General features: G+C 42.0%; 1 protein-coding gene across 3 annotated transcripts in view; it reads right to left on the bottom strand.

Annotated features, from left to right (window-relative positions):
• LOC149267660 (putative plastid-lipid-associated protein 4, chloroplastic) overlaps positions 1–26,561 on the bottom strand; it is a 279,800-nt gene that overhangs the window by 48,781 nt on the left and 204,458 nt on the right. For 2 of the 3 annotated variants that reach the window (XM_089433800.1, XM_089433798.1), the window contains one exon: positions 19,427–19,494. The exons of the other annotated variant lie outside the window; for it this stretch is intronic. In XM_089433800.1, coding sequence (XP_089289926.1) covers positions 19,427–19,494 — 68 coding nt within the window. The remainder of the gene's footprint in view (positions 1–19,426; positions 19,495–26,561) is intronic. 3 annotated transcript variants of the gene reach the window in all.

The following is a 26,561-nucleotide window of genomic DNA, read 5'->3' as shown; positions in this document are numbered from 1 at the left end:
GCAGTGTCATGGGTAGCAGTATAGCAGCAGCAGGAGCACAGTGTTCGTGGCAGCATCACGCAGAAAGGAGGTGCTTCAGAAACAGAGCAACATGCAGGTGGACATTGTTGCTAGAGCACTTTCCTCGCTAAGAGACAGTGTTAGTTTTTGGTAGCATCGGAAGTGCTCTAGCCTTAAAAATTGGTGGAGGCTAAGGCACATGAGTTCTAAAGAACCTAGAAATCGTTTGTTTAAATTCCACCCGAATTGTATTTTATTAAAATAATTAATATTTTTAATGGAATTCCTAAGTCTAAACTTAGGGAAATTAAAATATTAATGGGTATTAATCAAAATATGGGTGAGAATGATCTAGAAGGCAAATCAAGTCATGTTTTAATTTATCCGTTGATTAGAGACTTAATCTCAGTCGTTAAAGACTCAACAGGAAAAGTATAAGATGGAGGCTTAGGGTTCATTTGGAAACACACAGAAAGAGAGAGAATTGATCTAGAGTTCGATTTATGGGTCTAAGAAGCTAAGAAATTCAAACTAAGTGATCATTCTACAGCAAAGGGGCAGTGAGAATCTGGGAGGACTTTTCAGAGAATACTGACAGAGAGGCAGAGAGAGATTGTAGAGAGGCGGCGCAATAGTTGGGAGAGCTGACGCAGAAAAGTTGTCTGTCACACATAATCCAGAACTGCCGGAACAGCTGGAACTGTCGGAACTGTTGGAACTGCTGGGAACTGTCGGAACTGCCGGGAACTGCCAAAATAGCGGGGAGAGTTGATGCAGAGGGCAGAGAAGGTGACGCAAAGCCAGCATAGAAATAGTTGGGGTTAGCCAGTCTTGTGCCTAATCAGCCGGAATTCTGCCAGATGAAGTGAATTAAAACTCACTCAAATTTTCCTCCAGTGTTTTCTCTGTAAAGGATTGCTAGATGAGCATCCTAGATTTGTATTCAGATATTTCTCCTGCATAATAATAAACCCTCAAAACTGTTGCACTGGTTTTCCCACATTGGGTTTTTCTAGGGACTATTGTGTCCAAAAATAAGTGTGTCCTATGTATCTTGTTCTTTACTTTGATTTCTGTTTCATGAGACGAAATATTTAATTAGTGTAAGTTACAAAAGTAATTTTCTTCAATATTCAGAAGAATAACTTGATGAATGTAATTTAAAATCAAGTAGGTGAAGTAGATTCAGATTTGCTGCAGTAGGGGTTCCTTTAGAGTGTAGGAATTTTCACAATATGGGCATTAGAACCCCTTTGTCTACTGCCAATAAGTAGAGCATCATGACGATGTAAAACTCGATCCAAATCCTCATGAAGCTGCTGTACCGAATAGTCCACCCCATGCACTCTGATTGTAGGCCCTTGAAGATACAACTCAATCCCTATGCGAATGAAGCCTCTCCTGCATGAGCTCCTCCTGAAATCCTCTGCCTGGCCATCCTGCCATGCTAATGAAGTCTCCCACGCTATCAACGAATCACTGAAACCCAGTGGAAAATCTGGATGACCCTCTCCTGTAGAGACCATCTCACCCCGATGGGTAGTTGAACCTCTAAGTACTGTGACGCTAGGGGCCCAGGCCCAACGTAGATAGAAACTATCATGTTGACCCCGAGACACCCTGGTTATCACTAACTGTCTAGCATGCTAATACCAGAACCTTCTCTCGCATAACTCTCGGCCACACTCTATATGATGATCGAGGTTAGGCCCAACCAGCCAAAGCGCCTCAATAGTGCCAGCGCCTATCACTCCATGGTTGGCCCCAATCCTGAGTAACAATCTGCCTCGCCCTATGGTGAGGACTTTGGTGACTCCCCATGTGTCTTCCTGTGAATGAATCAATTTGCCTGTTATCCTGACCAGGCTCACTAAGGATTGGAGTATCCCACCAATCCACTAGATCCCTGGATCCCATAACCATACTAGAGGTCCACAACCCCCAATCCGCTATGCATGCTTTTGTGATATGCTACTAGCTGTTGGGACCCCTTTGTACCCCGTCTCTGTCTCCTGTAGGTATCCAATAGGTAGACACCGAGCATCAAGAACCTGTATCGCAATTAACCAACTACTCTACGCCTGCCAAATCACACAGCAAAGCCTATTATTCTAGCTCCTGATGATGTGCTTGGGTACTGCCAAAAGCCTAGGTATCATCTTGCCAACAAGGACTACCCACCCCTGCACCTCATGCTCACCCAATGCCTCGAGCCGTATAGCTGAAAAAGAAACATGCAACTCCCTCTTGGTCACCTCTCCAAGTGTGACCCCAGGGGTGGAACATATGCTACCTTGGCAATCAACCACGCCATCCCTAAGCCTGTATCCGTCAACTCGTGCACCTACCAAGTGTCTCAACTAGAGAGTCTCCTCCCGACTCATGACATGAGGTGTCTCATCCAACTGCCTAGGCTGAGCCTCCCATGCCCTATCACCTGAATGGAGAGTGTCAAGGGGCAAAAAACAAACACTCTGTGACTCTAAACAACACTGGAGGATGATGAGTGGGTATGTCCCAAAGGGTATGATCAAGAGTTTGCCAGAATACTAAAGAGTAGTCCTGTGGACGACCCTCTCTCCACCTCAGATCTGCTGATAACCCCCTCGAAGCCTTGTCTCCACTAAACATGGTGTCCCCAGATGCTCAACAATGTCCTCATCGATCCTAGGTGATTTGCATCCAATGGTACACCTAATGCCCCTGGCCATAGACCTCCTTGGGGGCCGCTCCAAGAGCCTGTTGCACCGCACCATGCGACATTGCATACCCCAAGCAGCACCACACTCCTTTACATGCTACTGTATGTTGCAACCTGTCCCTATACACCGCTGGATACCCCAGGCTATAGCTATACCATCCTGTATTGTCCTGTGTCCCGCATGTGTCGCTGCACCTGTCACTCCCCACATGTACTCAATGCTATGTGAGGTACTCCTACTCCTCAACACAGTCCAACATACTATGCCACACCCCCATGCGTCTCCAGGCCCATCCGCAGACCACTGCTCCATGCTAGAGGCTCCTACCCATCCCTGGATGGGATGGCCTAAAGTTGTGTCCATGTGCATCAACTCGCACCCGACTGGTATCATCACCTCCATCATCGTATCACCATACTCTCCGATGAGTGGATCTCGCCTCCAAATCCTCCATGAGAGACCCGAGAAGTGAATCTCCCTAGTTACCAATAACGATGCCACCACTGCTCTTCTCCTTCATGTCCTCCGTACCCCACACAAATGTGAAGAATCCCAAGCTCCATATAAGGCACTGTCTGGTGGCCTACCAATGCCACCTCCTTCGACAAACTCCCACCAGAGTATGATGATCATCTTGTGATCCCATGCACAACTGTCATACCAAGACAACCCAAGGAGTCTGCCCACAAACTGGTTGGCCGCTGGTACTAGCCAAAACTCCCCTAGCGAATGCGCGTGTTCAGCTGCTAAGTCAACTATACCATCCAAGTCGTAGCCAACTGGTATACCTCGGAAATTATAGCTTGTCCCTCCAGGATCCCAATGCTAGTCTAGGATTCCGGCATCCCCAGTGCCTAGAATCTCCTGCTGAGCTACAGCAGGGTCCACTACCATCTCCATAGCCCACTCCACCAGGTACCAACTCAGAATCTCTCGCCATCCAACCCTAAGAGAGGGATTGAATGTACGCACTCTCATACGCAGGACAAGCCCTCCATCTTGCAAATGCTACACCCTGCACCACTCATGTCGCCTCACCTCATCAGCCCGATCAACACATAAAATATGTCGAGGTGGCTCTGCCTCTCTCTCTCTCCAAGGTGCAAAGGTAAACTACTGACGCTACAAGCCCCATCTATGTATGTCTGAATAGGGTTGCTCTGATGCTCTAAAGTGCACTCTACTTGTACCATTAGGGAATCCAACCATTCCCCAACGCAAGTCAGTTTGGCCGCTGACCCGGCACAAACCACTCTCATTCCCTCTAGCTCCTCGTTTTTTTTGTAGAGTGACCTCTCATTCGGTCGTGGCCTTCTCTCTCAATGCTAGAAGGTCGGCCTGGAACTAACGAAACTGCCATGGGTATCTATCACCTGCAGACTCTGTCACAGCTCTGGATACCTCAGCAACTATCGGCATCTCAACCATGGGTGGCACCTCCTTAGAAGACAACTCTATGTGTGTAGGCGCTATCCTCTCCACCAAGATGTTAACTGGGGCTATCAGAGAGGTCTCGAATAATGGTGACTCTTGTGTCACACCAGGTAGATCGATGTGCTCCTCACCATCATGTGGGCTCTGAGCATCATGCTCAACCTCCTCCTTAGGCTCCTGATATCTAAATCCAGGTCTCCACCAGCAAAAGTGCCCCATGGTCTCACCCTCTAACTGTCCTTGTCGTGCCTACTCCTTTTCAGGTGATATGGTGCCCTGATTTTGTCTACCTTCCCCACCTGATGTAGATGGTTGCACCCCCACGGCCTGCTCACCTCTAGCGTCTATGTTGCAAGGTTGAGGATGGGTTTGGTCTATCACCCTCCTCAACTGGGCCAACCTCTCATCGTCCCAACTGATTCCACCCCAGAATTTTTGCATACTATATTTCCCTCGAGCCATGGATTTGTCTCTAGTTTCACTCATCACTGGGTACTCATACCCAAATCTCCCATGCTCTTGTTGGCTACCCATAGTTGGGCCAAGATCAAGGCTCTGATACCACTGTAATGTCCCAATCTAGGAAAACTAATACTATGCAAAGCAAACAATTAAAACAACACCATAAAATTGAAGCATTCAGTGCACACCCATTAAAAGTCCAGGAATAACCATCAGCTGAGCCATTTTATTATAATATAGGAGCAAAGTACAATAATGTGGAAGTGGTACACCTGGGCTTGCCTCAATGGCAAGCGTGATCAAGCCCAGGTGGTAATATGTCAAGCCTAGATGGCACAAATAGTTGTTGCAATGATGCCCTGTGCTACCCTTGTGAAATTGTGTTGTCTGCTGCCAAGATGTTGTTGGAAACCCCACCTCCAATGCTCTAGAAAATTCTGGGAAATTAACCCCGACCTCTCCACCCAATACCCAGAATAACCCACAAAGGAATTGGCCAAATGTTGACCTCGGAATTTCAGCCCAAATTCCCCTAGCTCCTCTAGTTGTTGACTGAGTTGGGACCCCTATTTGACCCGTCAGATTTGCCCAAAAAATTTTGCAAAATTAGCCCCAAGCTCCTCAACCAAAACCCAGAAAGGGTTTGGCCTAGTTCTGACCCCCGAAATTCGAGCCCAAATACCACGTCCTCCTCCAAGCGCTGGGAAATACGGCATGCCTGTAACTCAGTAGAAAAGCCCCACCAATCACTACCAAAGGCTGAGATACTCCCCTCCAAGGGTTCCCTTATTTCTTCTAGCAATATCCATCTCTTCCACTCATCCCTCAAGCTCCCACGTGTGCCTAGTGAAAGCCCTCTGCGCAGGCCCATGAAGTTGCAAATCGTGCTGCCCACTAGTAGCAATTTCCTTCTCTAAAACTCCTCCAAAATGTTGATCCTCCACTGAAGCTCCAATGCAAAAATTCTCCCGACAAATGCTGCCCGAAAGATACCCGAAACAACCCTTTCATACTCCCTTCCTACGTCCTCCAGAAACACGCACTAGGTGAACCAAAGGCTGAAAGATGAGCTCTGAAATCCCTCTAGCTCTCCTCCAAGGTGGTACGATTTTCCTTGCTAAGGTGGCACTTGAAGTCCCCCGAAGAAAGGTTGAGTTCTCCGCTTGGAAAACTCGGTGCTAAATAGCAAGTAACCCGGCTAAGCATCTCGAGCAACTAAGATTGAGTTCAATATGTCAAAAGATGCCAAATGAAGTTGAGCCTCCTCTATTTATAATTTTTAGGCCTCTTTTCCCATGTGGGTCCCCTCCAACTAGCAATTCGACTTTCCCTCCTTAGCCATTCGAACTTCCCTCTAAGGTGTTGTGTAGTTCCTCATGTGGGTGACCCCCACACTATGCCAACAAAACATTTCGGCCCCTTTTACCTTCCTAAGTCTTTTCCAAAAATCACATGGGTCCCATGGCCTCCAAAATTGTCAAAATTGTAGAATAGATAAACATGTAACAATTTAATTCAGGAAGGGACATTACAGCCTCAGTCATTGAGTAAAAAAACTCATCCCTCACTCTGTCCTACATAACCTTGTAGAATTCACAAGGCATCCCATCCATACTCAAGGACTTCCCATTCCACATTGAACAGAGGGAGGCAAAGAGCTCCTCCTTCAAGAAGTCACTGTCTAACCTATCTCAATGTCTAGCAGATACCTTATGAGGAATCACATTATAGCAAGAATTCCTAGTAGCCATAATTGAGTCCATTAGAACATAAGATAAGATAAGATAATTTTATTAATGTCCAATCAATGACCATAAATAGGTCAGTGGGACTAAAGGATACAATCATAAAGAGTACAATGTGGGAGTGCAAACACAACTCCTAGAAAATATTAAAGCTAAATATAGGGTAAAATGAAGTAAAAAAAGGATACAATAATAGGATAGCCTCATCAACATGTATATAACTGGATCATGTAGAAGACTAAGTGAATAATTCCATGGTTGAAGATTTAGGATTAAAAGAATGCCCAAGTCTGATAACCGACAGTGAGGGGGGCGACAGTGGCACTGGCTCGCTATCAGAGTCTCGTGGATCCAACAAAGAGTCTAGCAGTATGATGCATAGGGTGAAATTCTGAAAACAGGGTGTTCTAAGTTTGGAGTCACACAGTAGAACAAAGAGAGGAAGGGGTATAGGTAGCACTTATTGGGCAATTGGGACCATGGTGATTGGCTATAACTAGATCCCAAGCTCATGAGACGATATCTTGCTTTAAACTATGATTTAACAACAAAAATAATGGGAACTTCAAAATTGTGTTTATTAGGAAAGTTAAAAATGCTACTAGGGTTGGAATCTGCCATAGAATATATTTCCACATGAAAAATGTTTTCAAAACTCAAAATCAGTGTTGAAGAAAAATGGTACCAAGAAGGTGTTTCCTAGTGCATTTTCCTTTTTTCCTAGGAAAACACTTTAAAAGACCTTTTTACCATGTGACTTTATAAGTTAAGTCATAATAAAGTCACTTTAGAAAGTCCCTTAAGTACTATGTACTTTCTAAATATTAAAGCCACTTTATGTTTTAAAGTCGACTTTATATAGAGAAAAATTACATGGTGTTGGACATTGGATAAACCAACGCCCCCGTGTGTTTCGTGACATGGACTAACCGCCTCTCATGGATCCTTATCTCTGGCGATGCGATCGTTGATTAACACTTGCGAGTTTTGGTTTAACGGCAATCGTGATTCCCAACAAGTGATATCAGAGTGTAGGTCACGAGTTCGATACACACTTGTCTCGCGTTGGGGGGAGATCGTTGGACATTGGATAAACCAACGCTCCTCATTTGTTTCATGACATGGACTAACTGCCTCTTGTGGATCCTTATCTTTGGCGATGCGATCGTTGACTAACACCTGCAGGTTTTGGTCTAATGGCAATCATGATTCCCAACACATGGTACAAAAATAAAGTTATAAAGTGACTAGGACTCATTAACGAGGGGAACCACATGAAAAGGGGGTCAAGTGAGGAAATTATCTTTACCATTGATCTAGATGGTTGAGATCTAATCTCAGCCCTTGATAAAAAAGGGTTATCATTTCCTATCTAATGAGAGCTAAAAACGGAGAAAAAGGTGAGAAGCTTTCTCATTCTTTATGTGCATTTGGAGAGGAGAAGAAGAGCAAAGGAAGAGGAGAAGAACAGCTGAAGGAGAAGGGTTTCTACAGCAGAGAATTTATTTGCTACAGCAAGCTCGAATCCCTAGGAGGTCGAGTTCAAGCCTAAGTAAGTGGACACAAAAATCTAGGAGGTGAACAACAGACTTCAGCACAGTTGGAGTTTGGAGCCTGGAGGGACTGTTTGTGAAGATTTTTCATGGCAGAGAAGAGACACAACCTGCATGCATTTCCAGGCAGCAAGTCAAACCTCTGCACACAGTTTGAGGCCATTCCTCTAGCAGCCAGTGTAAATTTCAAGACTGTATTTGACTGACCTGACGCACAGAAATAGAGGAGATAAATGCAGACCTGTCAATGTTGATTTCTAGGAGGTCTGCACATTTAATAGATAGTTGACTGGCCTGAGATACAAGGCAGTCAAAGTCTGATTTGAAGCACAAAATTTCTAGGGAAATAAAGTCAGTTCAGAGGTCTGAATTTATAGGCCTTGAAGGCTGATCAAAGGTCTGATATTTTGTGACAGAAAGACAGTCTGTGATCCAGAAATCAAGGAGAAAGAGTACTGACAGTGGCACTCTTTCCAAGGGACAGATAAGTAAAATTGGTTGTTATTATTGCTGTAATAATTTTCCTGAGAGGAGCTAATAAAATCCTCCTTATACTGGTTTTCCCCTTGTGGGTTTTTCTAGGGTCAAGTTAGACCAAAATTCACTGTGTAAAAATCTGAGTATACTTGTGTCTCCATTTTCTTATTGTTGAAATTCAAATGCAAAATACAAATTTTTAACATGATAATTACTTGTAACTATTTATGTGTTTTCCATTTAGTATTTACTTCATTCATTAGGTCATCAAGCAATTATACAATACAAGAAGACGAGACACCAGAGATTAGGCTAGAGGCCAGGGTAAAACCCACAAAGGGAAAACCCATCAATCATTTCCTTATAGAATCCTAGTCAACAAGAGAAATCCAAGTCAAACTAACCAGTACTCCAAGTGCCAAGTCAGCCCTCCAACTCTCCACAACACTGTTCACGAGATATCATTTGACTGTCCTCAAATCAGCTTCAGTTCACAGGAGTATAGCTCACAATACACAGAGATGTAGTGCCATAAACAGCTCACAAGAAGCTTGCATCATCAAAGAGAAGGTGCCACAAGAAATCCAAACTGTCACAGAGAAAGTGCCATAGGAAGCCCGAACTGTCACAGAGAAAGTGCCACGGGAAGTTCAAACTGTCTCAAAGAAAGTGCCACAGGAAGCCCGAATTCTCACAGAGAAAGTGGTGCCTTAAGGAGCTCGTATACCACAGAGTAATGTTCCACAAATAACCAAATTACTCTTCCATAAATGAAGTCTGAGTTATTTTCCAAGTGGTAGAGTATAGATGCCAATATATAGTTATTCGTTCATGCGAAGGTTAGCGTCCGTTGGGCAGGCCAACTTGTTTTCTAGAAGGCCTGTTACCCACCATTTTGTGGGTGATATCCCTAGGAGAAAAAAAATTCACCAAGATGGTCCTCAACTGGCAGCCCCTTGCAGCCACCAGCAAGCTCATTGTGCCATTTCTCCGCCACCTGAGCCAGCCATGTGGTCCCTCGCCATCTACCATGATCATATGTTTGAAGGTGGGCCTCCCGAACCTAAAGGTATGCCTTGTCATTTGGTAATTGAGTATTGTAGTTTGATTATCATGGACACTTATGGGCATGGATTATTGGGGGATTCGGCAGAACGAATGGGCTAGGACTGTGCTCCTGTCCCCTAGACCCCTTTTAGATATTAACCTTGGATTCTAGTCCCATGGGATCTCTTTTACTGACCATTTGGCTTTAGGGATGGTATTTCACAGGAAACCTCGATTTTGGTTGCATGGTCCCGCTCCCTTATCCGCTTATATTACCCCTTTTCCACTCATTATTACCCCATTCATCATTTCTCTCACCTGGGTCCACATTCCTCCACTGGGTCCACATAGGGTTAGCTCGCCTCTTCCCCTTCCCCTCACCTTGGGTCAGGCCTAGAATGATGCCTTGGAGGTTGATGCAGCTAAAAAGAAAGATAAAAGCATATTTGGCCACATTCAATAGGAAAATGTACCACAAAATGCAAAATATAGTCGAGACAAACACATTTAGCACGTGGGCAAAAGCCAATACATGAGCTCTACCCCATCATCATGGCCATCACCCTAGTTCCTATAGGTTCTATGAACCTCCTTCATCATATAGGAACCCATGATTGTCCCAACCCCTAGTGGGCAATGAACTGCCCTAACAATAAAAGGGGGTATTCACTGCAATATCTTATGCATCATGCTCTTACACTTTGAGCCAGGAGCAGTTAATCAAAGAAAATCATAAAATGGCAAAAGGCATATAAAGAAGGGTGGAAAAATCAAGGTCGGGGCACCCTCATGTACCACAATTGCTCCCTCCTATACATTGTAAACCCAAGTGTTGGCTTCCCTCTTATTAGCTACCCTTGTACCCTAGCATGTGACCCAAGGCTGCCCCTTCTCATCCCCTACTTCATTCACCTATTTGTCACATGCCACCACCTTTTGAAAGATGTACCTTTTTAAAAGTAGAAACTACCTAATAGGATACTTGGTTAAACCCATTTGGAGTTAGGAGACATTGGCACATCCTGAAGCCCATTATGGAAGGACATGCCATTATGAAGTCCCCACCTGTGGTCCATGGTTGGTAAGTTCATTTACTTGATTTCCCTAATGACTTGTTGTACTAGAAGGCTAGGGGACGCATTGGATCTTATGAAGGATTGCAGATGGTCTCCATCTTAGGTTTGGCCTCCCTATATGGGGTCCTAATCCTCCAGAGGGCTACATCGACACATGTAGGGTGTCTGTTGAGAGCCATGGGTCTCCACAGCAGTAGACAACACTCCATGGATCCCCGAGGGTGGGCAGAGATGCCCGATAGACTCCCATTGGACAAGGAAGATGCACCTAGTTCACCTTTGCCCAGCCAACCCAGCGAACCCAAGACTTGTAACACGATGTGGCATCCCCTACACCATCATCAAAGCCCTTGCAGACAATCTACAGGCATCCTTGACTCATTTAGAGACCCATGGGGTTATTATTGTGCCTCCACACCCATTGGGAGCAATACAGGTTTATTGTTCGAAGAACAAGGGGTCAACCCCTTGTCCATCTCTTTTCAGGGTCGTACTCTTCATTATGGTACCCATGGACCTCATCAGGCCTCTTAGAGGGCCCTACGACATGCATAGATTATTATTTGACCTCTTGAGAGGCTTATTCTTTCACTTGTGAGCTAGTTTGGTGGGGTTGTCACCAAAAGTTAGATTATTAGAACATTATTTTATTTTAGGGGCTTATGTAGGAAAGGAGGCTAATTCGAACTCCTCACTAGTGTATAAATACAAGTGAGATGAGTTCATTTGCTCATCATCACTTTGGATTGGATCTCTTCTCTCTCTTAAGAATTTCGCACTTTTTCTTGGAGGATGAATTTTGATGTGTGGATTTGGTTTATCTTATCTTGGAGCTTCTCTATTGTCAAATTGTGAATAGTTGGATATGTTCTATTACGTATAAGTACATGCTTTTAATGCTATTCTTGTTTTACTTTTTCATGTACATTGGACTGGGATTTTCGCTATTTTTAGGACTAATCGCTGCATGCATTTACTGCTTAAATTGTGGAATTTTGTCTCTATATAGCATCTCTCAATGTATGGGCCATGTAATGTGAATGAAATCTCCTAGGAGTAATTCTATCAACAAATTTATCTTGATAAGCCATCACATTTTGGACATTGAAGTATAAAAGTTGCAAGATTGCTTCTCTTTGACTTAGAACCAAAGGTCCTAACTCATATTTATCATAGACTTCATTCTCCCAAGACTAAGGAACTGATCTACCAAAGGTGGTCACCTAAAATCAACTCCTTTTCCCCTTTTCCTAGGTCTAGCCAAGTTGGGTCACCTAGGACATCATTTTCCCGACAAAATGGCCCTCCAAAAAGTTTGATCTCCTAGCCGCTCTTGTGTTGGTGTCTCCTCAAGGCCTCCTCCAATTTTGAATCCATTTCGATGATGGAGTTGTGAGAAAGGCCAAGCCCTACCTCCGAGATCAAACTTTGCCCTAATATCCCCAAGGATTATGCCTCATATGATCAATGCAACACCTTTAAGGGAATATTCTTTCTTTGATCCTTCCTCCCTCCTTGTCTGCATTAAGAACATCATTGGTTGCTAAACTCTTACCTCTTAACCCAGGCTGGTCCACTTGGTCCCGTGTGGTCCCGCTCTTTTGAAAAGACAATTCTTCAAGTATCATCCGGGATACCAATTTCAATAAGGATTTTAGGGATTACGAAACTCTTTCACAAGTCATATTCCCCAAAACTAACCCTCAAATCCTCCCATCTTGCTCCTATAAGACGTTGTACCTTGTACCTTGCTTAGAAAGAAAGCAAGCTCTATCTTTCAACCTCTTCAGGAAAGGGATTGTTTGGGTCACATTATATCCATTTGTTGATTTATCCTTCATTTGTGACTCCATATATACCAGGTCTACTCCCATTGGTGAAAGTCCGTAAACAGTATGGAGCCTTAGCTGATGTGACAGTGGGCGAAGTCTCCATTAGTTGCCCTTGGTCTAGCATTTGACCCTTTAGGAATCCCCCTTAGGTCCCCTACTAGTTTGAGCGGTAACATTTTGGCGCCATTGTTGGGGACACAAAACGTGTGTTTTGTTCCCCATACAACATATTGACATATCATTGTTGGAGACTCCATTGAAAGAACGAAGCCCTAGTTCTTCATTGAACTTTAAGGTCGATGCTTGTAGGGTGAAGCAAGCATTTTTTTAGACATCTTTAATTTCACCCTGGTGACTCCTACATATTTTTCATGTATGCCTTTAATAGGTTGTCTTTCTTTGATAAATCTCCCGCTTTGGACATTGCCAACATCCCTAGGCATCCTAATCATGTCGCAGGAAGGATGGTATGTGGGGTGCCCGTGTTTGATGGTGATCCACTCTCCATAATTGACCACGTAGAAAGATTTAATGCACATGCTTCAAGAGAGAAGGTTGTCCACCAAGATGTCCTTATGTTATTGTTCATGGGATCTCTCAGTGGTCATAACTCATGGCTGCATGATCATGAACCTAAGAGCATCTCATCTATTGAAGAGTTCGTTGATGGCTTTCTTAGACATTTTCAAGTACACCCTGCATTAAGCATCCAAGAGGAAGCCTTCATCGAGCATCATCAAGACATTAAGAATCTAGGTAATGAGCAAGAAGACAAGTCCTCCTTGGGTCCACATGATGAAAATGATGATTTTGAGGACATATGTGCTGGGAAGGATGAATTTATGGAAAGTGAAATTGAGACCGAACCTACCTTTCTCAAGGATATTACTCCCAATGAATCCTTTTTTGAAAACCTTGAGAGATCATCCCAGTAGCCCCGTGAAAGATGATATTGAAAATTATTTCCACATTGAAAAGGAGAAATTGGAAATTGTTGGTCCTCAATTTGATTGTGCTCCCATTTACGACACCGACAAAGAGAATGAGGATGAGATTCGTCTTCCCTTCCCCTCATGCACTATTTATGATGACATACCCGTTGATACCCTTAGGAAGGAGAATCTTCATTTTCCTTTGCATAAAGAGGGGCAGTTGGAAGTGATCAATTTTCCTTTTAGGAGAGACCCAATCTTTGATACTAAGGGAATTGATAAGGCTCCCACTTCTCCTAAGTATGATTCTATGTTCAAATCACTTGAGCCTTTAGATTATGATTTTGGAAAAGCACAACCCGTTGAATACAATATTTCTTTCTCCTTTTTTCCTATTAGTCATCATCTTGAGTCTTCATCAAGTGATTCCCTCACCCCTAGTCATGTGATCTCAACTAACTGTGAGCCCTTCCCCGCTCCCGAGTATAGTTTTAAGGAGGAGCCCTTCATTGATTATACTTTTCCTCCTTGGACGCACCCTCAGGGTTTTGATTACTTCATAGTCTCCCCTCTCCAGTGTAATCGTCATGTGCAACCTACTTGTGTTCCTCCATCTCGTCGGCCTCCCTTTCCTACTAATCATAACCTAGTGAAGGCCATAAGCCATAACATAAATAATAAGGGCAATGGTGGAAGTGATATGCTGGAGGTCGCCATCCATTGAAAGTTTATGAGCTTGGTTGTTGACATTTCTATATTTTGGTTGCAAGAGAAGATCTCATGGACTAGATTACATCCTTTTCTTACCTCTTCTCACATAATCATCCATATGTGGGAATCATATTTTCTCACCTCCCGCCCATAGCATCCTCCATGTGTTTGGTTTTGCATTCTCTTAGGGACTTGTTGCATGGGTAATCATATAGGCATGCATAATTATATTGACTAGATGATATGTTGGTTGCACTGGCTTTATGATTACACTTAATAATAGCTTCATCATATGCATGTTAGGGTAGGATGCATTGCATGATCACTTTTGCATTAGAATTAACGTCATATGATATTTCTCATGGTAAATAGATGCATATTTGCATATTTTATTTTCTATTGATTTTATGGCCTAACATATAGCATGTGCGATCATTAGACGTCGCGAAAGCATGTTGCCCATGTTTTTCATCTATCATGCGTGCAAGTGACAGATCTATGGTAACCAAGAGATTGTTGGAATTCTCGTGACCTCCCGTCGAGTAGCTTCGCCCACTTCTTCGAGAGATCACGTCCCAGTTGGAGCCAGATTTTACCCACCATTTTGTGGGTGATATCCCTAGGAGAAACAAATTTCTCCAAGATGGTCCTCAGCCAACAACCAGCAGCCCCTTGAAGCCATCAGCTAGCTCATTGTGCCATTTCTCCGCCAGGTGAGCCAGATATGTGGTCCCTCGCCTATCTGCCATGATCGTATGTTTGAAGGTGGGCCTCTCGAACCTAAAGGTATGCCTTGTCATTTGGTAATTGTGAAAATTCTATCACTGCAGCAACTGATTTACTTTTCCTACTAATTTCATCATAAGTTATTCATGAAACTACTTCAACAAACATTAAAATAAATATTGTTGCAGATATCACATCGTAATACAGAAACAAAAATATGCACACATTGACACAGTTATTTTGGACTAATGTCCCTGGAAAAACCCAATGTGGGAAAACCGGTGCAGCAAGGGAGGATTTTATTATTCAGCAATTTTCTTGTACAACAAGGTGCCAAACTGGCTTACCCATAGATAGACAAACTTCCAGCACTTTCCTAAACCCAGCGTAGGCCCTACTGACCTCTGCTATAGCCTGAAACCCTCTGCGTCAGCCTGAAACCCTCTGCGTCAGCCTACTAAGGCTCTGCGCAACCTCTCTAGGCTTCTGCGTCACTCCTGCAGCCTCTGCGTGGATGACGTAGGCCCTTCTGGCTCTGCACAGTCTCTGTTGCCTCTGCGTGGCTAACTCTGGCTCTGCGTCTACCTCTTCTGCGTCGATCTCCTGTCTCTCTGTTCCGCACTTGCTGCCTCCAGACTGCTCTCCAGACCACTGGTTCAATTTGTCAGCAAACCCCGCTCCAGAAATTGAACTGACTGGTCTCCCTCAATGTGTTCTCCAAGTGCCCCTCAAGCCTCCTCTTATACTTTTTTTGTTGACATCTCAACAGCTGAGATTAAGTCCCTAATCAACGGCTAAGATTAGATCTAGCTTGATCCATGTCTTTTGGACAATTCTAACACAGATTCATATTAATACACATTAATATTTTATTTTCCCTAAGTTTAGGCTTAGGGACTCCATTAAAAATATCAATTATTTTAATATCTTAATCTGTTTAGAATCTGCCCAAACCCTTTCTGGGTATTGGAGATCTCATGTGCCCCAACCTCTCCACCAAATTTCGTGGCTAGAGCACATATGATGCTACCCCAGATCAACAGAAATTGAGTATTGTTGTTTGCTTATCATGGACACTTCTGGGCATGGATTAATGGGAAGATTCGACAGAATGAATGGGCTAGGTCTGTCCTCCTATCCCCTAGACCCCTTTTATATATTAACCTTGAATTCTAGTGCTATGGGATCTCTTTTACTGACCATTTGGCCTTAGGGATGGTATTTCACGGGAAACCCCAATTTTGGTTGCATGGTCCCGCTCCCTTATCCGTTTATATTACCCCTTTTCCACTCATTATTACCCCATTCATCATTTATCCCACCTAGGTCCACATTCCTCCACTCAGTCCACATAGGGTTAGCTCGCCCCTTCCCCCTGCCCTCAATGTGGGTCAAGCCTCGAATGATGCCCCGGAGGTTGATGCAGCTAAAAAGAAAGATAAAAGCATATTTTGCCACATTCAATAGGAAAATGTACCACAAAATGCAAAAGATGGCCAAGACAAACACATTTAGCATGTGGGCAAAAGCCAATACATGAGCTCTACCCCATCATCATGGCCATCACCCTGGTTCCTACAGGTTCTATGAGCCTCCTTCATCATATAGGAACCCATGATTGTCCCAACCCCTGGTGGGCAATGAACCGCCCTAACATTAAAGGGGGTATTCACTACTATATCTTATGCATCATGCTCTTACACCTTGAGCTGCGAGCAGTTAATCAAAGAAAATCATAAAATGGCAAAAGGCATATAAAGAAGGGTGGAAAAATCAAGGTCGGGGCTCCCTCATGTACCACAATTTCTCCCTCCTATACATTATAAACCCAAGTGTTGGCTTCCGTCTTATTAGCTACCCTTGTACCCAAGCATGTGACCCAAGGTTGCCCCTTCTCATCTCCTACTTCATTCACCTATCTGTCACATGCCACCACCTTTTGAAAGATGTACCTTGAATATATTGTCCCCTTTAAAAGTAGAAACCACCTAATAGGATACTTGGTTAAACCCATTTCGAGTTAGGAGACACAGGCACATCCCGAAGCCCATTATGGAAGGGCAGGCCATTATGAAGTCCCCACCTGTGGTCCATGGTTGGTAAACTCATTTACTCAATTTACCCAATGACTTGTTATACTGGAAGGCTAGGGGACGCATTGGATCTTATGCAAGATTGCAAATGGTCTCCATCATGGGTTTAGCATCCCTATACGGGGTCCTAATCCTCCAAAGGGCTACATCGGCACATGTAGGGTGTGTGTTCTCCACAACAATAGACAACACTCCATGGATCACCAAGGATGGTCAGAGATGCTCGATATACTCCCATTGGACGAGGAAGATGCACCTGGTTCACCTTTGCCCAGTCGAACCCACAGTACCATGCGCATCTGGCCCAGGACTTGTCACACAATGTGGCATCCCGTACACCATCATCAGAGCCCTTGCAAATGATATACAGGTATCCTCAACTCATTTGGAGACCCATGGATTTATTATTGTGCCGCCACACCCATTAGGAGCACCACAGGTTTATTGTTTGGAGAACAAGGGGCCAACCCCTTGTCCATCACTTTTGAGGGTCCTACTCTTCATTATGGCACCCATGGACCTCATCAAGCCTCTTAGAGGGCCCTACGACATGCATAGATTATTATTTGACCTCTTGAGAGGCTTATTCTTTCATTTGTGACCTAGTTTGGTGGGGTTGTCACCAAAAGTTAAATTATTAGAACATTATTTTATTTTAGGGGCTTATGTAGAGAAAGGAGACTAATTCGAACTCCTCATTAGTGTATAAATACAAGTGAGATGAGTTCATTTGCTCATCATCACTTTGGATTGGATCTCTTCTCTCTCTTGAGAATTTCACACTTTTTCTTGGAGGATGAATTGGAGCTTTATGGATGAATTTTGATGTGTGGATTTGGTTTATCTTATCTTGGAGCTTCTCTATTGTCAAATTGTGGATGGTTGGATATGTTCTATTACATGTAAGTACATGCTTTTAATTATTCTTGTTTTACTTTTTCATGTATATTGGACTAGGATTTTCGCTATTTTTAGGACTAATTGTTGCATGCATACACTGCTTAAATTGTGGGATTTTGTCTCTATATAGCATCTCTCAATGTATGGGTCATGTAATGTGAATGAAATCTCCTAGGGGTAATTCTATCAACGAATTTATCTTGATAAGCCATCACCTTTTGCACATTGAAGTATAAAAGCTGCAAGATTGCTTCTCTTTAACTTAGAAGGCTAGCGAAGTAGTCTTGAAGCCTCCTTGACTAAGAACCAAAGGTCCTCACTCATATTTATCATAGACTCCATTCTCCCAAGACTAAGGCACTGATCTACCAAAAGGTGGTCACATAAAATCAACTTCTTTTCACCTTTTCCTAGGTCTACCCAAGTTGGGTCACCTAGGGCATCATTTTCCCAACAAAATAGCCCTCCAAAAAGTTCGATCTCCTAGCCTCTCCTGCATTGGTGTCTCCTCAAGGCCTCCTCCACTTTTGAAGCCATTTCGATGGTGGAGTTGTGAGAAAGGCCAAGCCCTAGCTCCGAGATCAAACTTTGCCCTAATATCCCCAAGGCTAGTGCCTCATAGGATCAATGCAACACCTTTAAGGGAATATTCTTTCTTTGAACATTTCCACCCTCCTTGTCTAGGTTAAGAACATCATTGATTGCTAAACTCTTACCTCCTAACCTCGGTTGGGTCCACTTGGTCCCGTGTGGTCTCGCTCTTTTGAAAAGACAATTCTTCAAGAACCATCTGGGATACCAATTTCAATAAGGATTTTAGGGATTGGGAATCTCTTTCACAAGTCATATTTCAATAAGGATTTTAGGGATTGGGAATCTCTTTCACAAGTCATATTCCCCAAATCTAACCCTCAAATCTTCACATCCTTCTCCTAGAAGACATTGTACTTTTCTTAGAAAGCAAGCAAGCTCTATCCTTCAACCTCTTCTAGAAAGAGATAGTTTGGGTCACTTTATATCTATTTGCTGATTTATCCTTCATTTGTGACTCCATATATACCAGGTCTCCTCCCATCGATGAAAGTCCATAAATAGTAGGGAGCCTTACCTAAGGTGACAGTGGGCTAAGTCTCCATTAGTTGCCCTTGGTCCAACATTTGACCCTTTAGGAATCCCCCTTAGGTCCCCTGCTAGTTTGAGCGGTAACAGGGCCGACTTGGCAAATTGGAGGGGCAAATGACACTATCAAAAATTCAAATTTTCTTCTTTTATAAGGGTCACGGAGAACATGCCCTTTTACATTTTCTTTTGACCAAAACAAAGCATGAAGAGCATGCTAGAAAATAATAATAATTTTCTTCTTTTGTTTTTACATAAAATACAAAGTACAATGACAATTATGAAGACTAAACCTAGTTACAATTCCAACACTTATCAGCCGGAAAAGTAAATGAAGTAGGGTAGTTTTGAATGTTTCAAAATAGTTTGTGTTAAAAAGTTTACATATCAGCTAACTTGTGGGGCTATGGGCATTAAATTCTATGGAAAAACCTTGTAACTAGGATGAGCTACAACATTAAAATTTTCTACAATGAGCACTTGGTTATAGTATGATAAAAATAAGAGAAATCACTAATTAAAACATTATACCAAAATGAAAAGGTGAAAAGAAGCAGAGGAATTTTCTTAGAAGTATGGACAAGAGACATTTATACAAACAATGTTTTACTCCGTACCTCAATTCATCATCAACATATGTGATTTCTAACTCCCCTCGAGCTCGATCAGGTGCCTTTATACTTATCTTCAACAAACAAAAGAAGATACTTATGTTTGGCTCATTAAATTTGTATCGACTTCTGTACAAACACATATGATTATGACAACTAAAAGTATGGGATATTAAAAGGAATATTTTCAAGATACACTAGCAACAAATTAAACTAGGACACCAAGCATGAAATATTTACTACATTGAGCTACAACAAGTTCATAACACAATAGAATGAACAATATAGAAAAATGCTACTTAGTCATGCAAGAAAAAATTTTAATTTTAATATTTGTTCATAATTTTAAATAATAATAAATAAAATAATAATTAGAAATCATATGTCGGCCCTCATTTATGAATTTAGGGTTCTTGTATTTATTTCCAGGTCGCAACTCTCTTCTCTCTCAATAATCTCTCATTCTTATTCTTTCTTATTTGTCCTGATGATGGACCCCCTTTGGGGTTTGAAACGTTGGCAGAATGAACTGAAAACTGTGGATAATCCGGATCATGAATCAAAAAATTGTATAGTTTCATTATTAGTAATACAATAGAATCGACAATCCTTCATCAAGTAGTTTTATCCAAATAAGGATTATTTTTTTTCTTATAAAGGAGTAATTTGTGGCCATAAGTGTTACTGCTCAAACTCTCACTAAAAGGAAAATTTATGATATCAATGGGAGATCCTAGAGGAAACTCTTAGGCAAGCCACCCATTGTCACCTTCGTGGCCTTGCCCCATACTTCAGAGTATGGAAAAGAAATATCCTAGTCTAGGGGAATCCCTAAGGTCAATCTAGCTAAACATGTTGTAGCAGTGTATGAGTGTTAATTAGCTTTGATTGATTTACAAATGTGATTAACCAATCAATCAAATTGCCTTAAGTTAGTGAATGTGATAAAGCATGCAAAAAATTGTATGATCAACCACTAGTTTACACAGGTCCCCAAGATGTTGTGACAAAAAGCATACAAATACGCTGAATAAAATGCATAATCTTATTATTGAATGAAACTAAATTGATGATTAAATGGCTTCGTGATGGTGTGCCTAAATAAGCATTGACTGGTCACAAAGGTTGAATGGTCATGTCATTTGACTTTTCACTTCATGACTAACAATTTTTTGTTAATGTTTATTTATTAATTTTATTATTGTTTATTATTTTTTATTATTTATTTATTTATTACTTTAATCATTAATTTATTCATAACATTGCCCCTCCCTTAGAGATGCTTTTCCCTCGAAGCAAAGGTAACAATGGCCATTGCGGTCAAGAAAAATTTGTTTCCCATGAAGAATCTTCTTCTGGAAGATTTTTCCATTTAATGAGGTATTCCTTAATAGTTTTGGAACATAATACCTTTTCTCTAGTAGCAAGAATACCTTCATGTTCTAAAACAATTCTTCCTTCATCATCAACTTCAAGTATTTCTATTTGAGCTGATTGATTACATCCTAGCAATTTTTTAAGACACAATACATGGAACACATTATGGATGCGACAATTATCTAGTAATTTCAATCCATAAGCCACTTCACTGATTTTTTGATTATTTGAAAAGGTCCATAAAATTTCGAAGCCAACTTGTTCTTTCCTTGTTGCTTTAGAGATAATTGCTTGTAGGGCTCAAGTCTTACAAGACCCAATCGTTTTCTTCAAATTCTCTTCCTGAACAGTGTTAGTCTGCTTGTTGTTTTGTCTGATTACTAGTTGTTAAATTTTCTTTCAATATTTTAATGATTTTTTTATTTTCCTCCAACTGATTCTTTATTGCTTGAACCTTAGAGTCACTTAATGTGAAGTCCTTCCATTTTGGAGGTTCATAACCATATAAGGCTTGAAAAGGGGTCATTTTAGCTAATGTATGGTAGGTGGAATTGTACCACCACTCAGCTAGATGTAACCATTTATACCATTTATTTTTCTTATTTGTTACAAAACAATGTAGATATTTTTCCAAACATTTATTAACTATTTTTATCTATCCATTTGTTTGCAGATGATAAGTTGAACTCATGTTAAGGGATATTCCAGCCTGGTTACAAACATATTTCCATAAATTCCCTTTAAATTTTGTGTCTCTATCACTGACAATGACATTTGGGAGGCCATGCAATTTATAAATGCTTTTGCAGAGGACCTCTGCAATTTGCCTTGTTGAATCTATCTTCTTAACTGCCATGAAATGTGTGTATTCGGTTAGTCTATCCACCACAACAAATATTTTGTCCTTTCCGTCAGACATAGGCAAACCTTTGATGAAATCTAGCGAGCTTTCCTCCCAATTCTAACTTGGGATATGTAAGGGGTGAAGTAATCGTACGGTTAGGGCATCCTCAATTTTTATTTCTAACAGACATCATATTCGGTGATGAATTTTTGAATCTCTTTACCCATTCCTTTCCAGTAGAATGATTGACGAGTGTTATAGTGTGTTTTGAAAAATCCAACATGTCCTACTACGGGCGAACTGTGTGTTTCTCTTAGAACTTTCATTTTAAATTTGGAGGATGGGATCAGATAAATTCAACCTTTATACCATGTGAAAATTTCATCTATCACAGCAACTGGAAATTATTTTCCTAATTGTTAATTTATTTAACAATTTATTTGCAGTTTGCTACAGCAAATACCAAATAATTCACACTATGATTTTCACAAATAAATACTGTGGAAGAAAACTAGCGCTGGAAACTGAGAAATGCTAGCACACAGACATAAAAATCGACCATTACTTTTGGACAAATGTCCTCGGAAAAACCCAACTTGGGAAAACTAGTGCAGCAAATGAGGGTTTTATTATTATGCAGCAATGAAATTCTAAGTACAATCTGGATGCCTGAAACTAGCAATCCACAACAAGAAAATCCAGTCAAAATTATCTAAGGGAATTTCCCTTCCTCCACAAGCAACCCCGACACTTGCGCTCCCTGCACTCGCGCAACTGCCTGTACTCATGCTTCTACCTGTACTCACGTTGCTGCCCGTAATTGGGCTCCTGCCTACACTCACATTGTCTGCACTTGAGTTGTCGCCCGTACTCGAGCTTCTTCCTACACTCGCGCTACCTGCAGATCTGAAATTTTGACTTCCCTGCAACTGCTACTGCCACACGTGGGAACTTCGATCTTCTTCCTAGAGCCTTCTTTTGTCCTTCGCTTGCCTTTCCTTGTGACTTAGGGCTTGAGAGATACCCTTAGTAGCCTTCGCTTGCCTTCTTTCCTTCCTTCCTTCCAAGATCGAACTAGATGAAACCCTTGCACAGAAACCCTAGCTTTCTCTAGCACGTGAGAGAGAGAGAACTAGCCCAAAACACTTTGTCCTTCTTCAACCTCTTCTTCATCCTTCTTTTCGTCCTCTTCTTCACATAGAATGAGAGATGAGTGAGTGTGCCTTTGGAGGACGAGTTCCTCTCCTTATATAGGCTTCTTCAAGGGGTACACGTGGCTCTTCAATTAGGCTGACTTGATCTTGGAGGGTATTCCGACTCTTTAAAGACAAATCATTTTCCTATACAAGTTACAATGTGCCCATTGGGGTCTTCAATATATGACAATGACTCTTTTGACTTCTAGACCTAGGACAAACCCTAGAAGCACTCAATGGGTGCTTGACCTATAGAATAAAAGAACTTGAGCATGAAACCCATGCTCTAATAATAATAATAATAATAATTTCTTTTCATTTTATAATTTACAAAAATAAATTTCATACTTATGAAGACTGAACCTAGTTACACATTTTTCAACAAACTCCACTCTTTTACCTTGCATCACCTTGCCACCCTGATCAGCTGGTGAACCATGTTTCACAATTTTCAAACCGGATCTACCTGTGTTGAATAATCAATATAAAAGAAACTGCTATACAAGAAAACTGCAACACAAACTCTGTCAATCAAATTTGCATTTGCTCAATTTGCACATCAAACCCTAGTTGTTAATGCCAATGTTGTACTTCAACTTCTACTACTAAAATCATAGCTTCACAATTGTGACCAACATTGCTCATCATATAGATATATATGTTAAGAACTCAAACAGTAGTATGTCCAATCCACTGACCAAATGACCTGTACTATCTCTACTCCAAGATCACAATACTTCAACTGCCACGAGCATAACCCTAAATGCCACCAATCTGAACAATGCCCAACTGTAGGGTGTATCCTTAACAAGCTTGGGATCATAGGATGGTGGACCAATATGCTACAACAAACCCTAATTGCTCATATCATCAATATGTAAGTGAATGACTAAACCACAATTATCCTTGCAATGTCACTGTCACAACTAGTAGCCACTGTCTTCATTCACTTCAACAAGGTCTATCTTTGAGATTTGAGCTCAATGCTTCTTAGGATCTCAATTTGGATGAATAGTGACTTTGAGAAATAAAAATAACCATAATAAACCATATGTCAGATTAAATGTTCTATAATTTGCACATTTATGGGAATTGTTCTACAAATTATACAAACTCTAGTGTTGGTGCTACAAAATGGCTATTTTCTTACTGATTATTTAATCGACAAAATGAAACTTTAATAACTAAAGTAAATTTGACCTTGTCAACATAATAACTAATATCACATGAAGCATGGGGTCCACATCCAAACACCATAATGTATTGTAATTATATAGTGGTCAACCATAAGGTATTCAATATATAGACAAGGTACTCATACGATGCATCACATCGGTTGAAAACCAAGGTTTCACAAGGCTCATTGAATAATGATATATATTTATATTGTGTCACCAGAAACAACTTGTAGCCCAATTTCCTCAACGTGCCCCAAGCAAGCCATGTAGCATTTTTAAACACATTTTAACACAAACGATTGCATTATAATTCATCAAGGTTTCTTTATCAACAACGCATGAACACAGTCTTCTTGCACAGGTCTCATGCTGAGGCACATATGTCACAAGTCTAGAAAACTTGTAGTGAATATCATACTAATGCTAACATGTGCCTCCCTTAAATTTTAACTTGTCAAGATAGATATCAAGGGTACACTGCTATTGTGTGCCTTCAAGGATGCTTGAGCGATCATAGAATCATAGATGTGATTCACAAATGTCTATATGCTTGGAGCGATCATAGAATACGGGATTCCTCAATAAGTGAATCCCGTGATTGCTTGAGCTTCCTCGTATTTCTTGAGAGGATCCAGAGTTTATGGTACTGCCCTGAATGCAGTCTCTGAGGAGTGGGAGACATTTGTCCAAAGTATTTTGGGCAGGGCTACTCTTCCCGGTTGGGAGGAGATGTGGGCAGCTCTTTGACAGGAAGAGATCGGGAGAATGACCAAGGCAGGGGAGTAGTGGTAAGGGAGTTCGAATCAAGAAAGAGGAGGAGGAGAATGTAGCTCTAGCATCTGTGGGACAACAGGGGGTTCAGAAGAGGAAGAAGAAAGACATCTCCAAGGTCAAGTGCTTCAACTGTGGGGAGTTGGGACATTATGCATCTCAGTGCCCTAGGAAGAAAGGCAAGGGAGAAGCTTCTGATTCAAAGGCAGCTCCAGCTAAGGCGGAGAAAGAGGTCGAAACTAATGACGATTGTGCCATGAGTGCTCATGCACCTCTAGAGAAGAGGTGGGGTGACATCGAGTTGTAGTCAGGAAGACTAAATACTAAGGGCAGGATCCTTGAGGTACCCAAACTCTTCGATCACATCCGGCTACGGGAGCCCTTAACGACAGTAGCATGATGACAAGTGTCAAGTGGAGCAAAAGTGTGGTGGAGCGACAAGCATTGCTAGAGTGCAAAAGTTTGTAGCAGCGCAACAAAGGTTGCAGCCGTGCGAGAAGCATAGAGGTGTTTGCAGTAGTGCAGTGGCAACAGAGGGAGCACTGGATAGCAACAAAGATAGCTTCAGAATCACGAGGCTTCCAGGCTGACCGGGATGTCAGTATTTGGGGAAGTCAGTTACTTACTTCTTGATAATTGAGTTGCAGTGCAACAGTTAGCAGTGGCAGTGCTAAGGGCAGCATGGGCAGCATGTTGAGAGGGAGTTGCAGTACAAATGTAGCAGTGGCAGTAGTATAGGAAGAAGCAGTGCAGGGGATGTGAGGTTGCAGGTCAAGCATCAGCACAGGTACCGATGCGGAGGATCAGTGTGATGTTTCTATGATGAAGCATTACAAGAGCACATTCCTCGCTAAGAGGGAGCGCTGATTTTTGGTAGCATCAGATGTGCTCTAGCAATGAAAATTGGTGGAGAGACTAAGGCACATGAGATCTCCAAGACCCAGGAATCTTTTGGGGAAATTGCACCCGGATGGAGAGATATTAAAATAATTAATATTTTTAATGAAATCCTAAGTCTAAACTTAGGAAAATTAAAATATTAATGTGTATTAATATAATATGGGTGAGAAAGTTCTAAATAACGAGGATCAAGTCAGATCTAATCTTAGCCATTGATTAGGGACTTAATCTCGGTCGTTGAATCGTCAACAGGAAAAGTATAAGAGGAGGCTTGAGGGTCAGTTGGAGATACACCAAGTTGATCAGTGAATTCGATTTTTTGGGGCAGGGTTTGCTGAGAAATCGAGTTAGTGATCTGTTGCAGCGAGGGGCAGTTCGGCAGAAGGCCGAGAATACATAGCAGAGAGGCAGAGATAGTGCCGGAGAGACAGCGCAGAGGAAGCCAGAGCTGACGCAGAGGGTTGGAGGGCTAGTGCTGGTGACGCAGGAGGCCGAGAAACAGACACAGAGCTGACGCAGAGGCTAGCAGAGCTAATGTTGGGCAGAAAGAGTTGTGTTGTGGTGTTTTCGTGGGGCAAACTGAGAGCTGAGAGGCAAATGCAGAGCCATAGAGGGTGACGCAATCCCTGGAGGGTGACACAGTTCTAAAGAGAAGCTTGGAGCAGCTTTCGCTGTCCATTTGAGGAACAGTCAAAGTCACTGTAGGATTGTTCATCCGGTTGCCAATCAACTGGAATATCTGTCTTCGGAGCAAGGTACTTCTACCAAGGAAAATCTCTGAAGGGTGAGCCATTTATGGCGCCCTAGTTGTATTCAGAAAACTGCATAATAATAAAACCCTCATATCTGCTGCACTGGTTTTCCCACATTGGGTT

Source organism: Pinus tabuliformis, chromosome 6 (assembly GCF_031772625.1).
Source record: "Pinus tabuliformis cultivar Carrire ecotype Pingquan chromosome 6, CPIR1, whole genome shotgun sequence".
NCBI classification, from domain to species: domain Eukaryota; kingdom Viridiplantae; phylum Streptophyta; class Pinopsida; order Pinales; family Pinaceae; genus Pinus; species Pinus tabuliformis.
The sequence above is the reverse complement of the archived record's forward strand: the minus strand, read 5'-3'. Positions and strand labels throughout refer to the sequence as shown.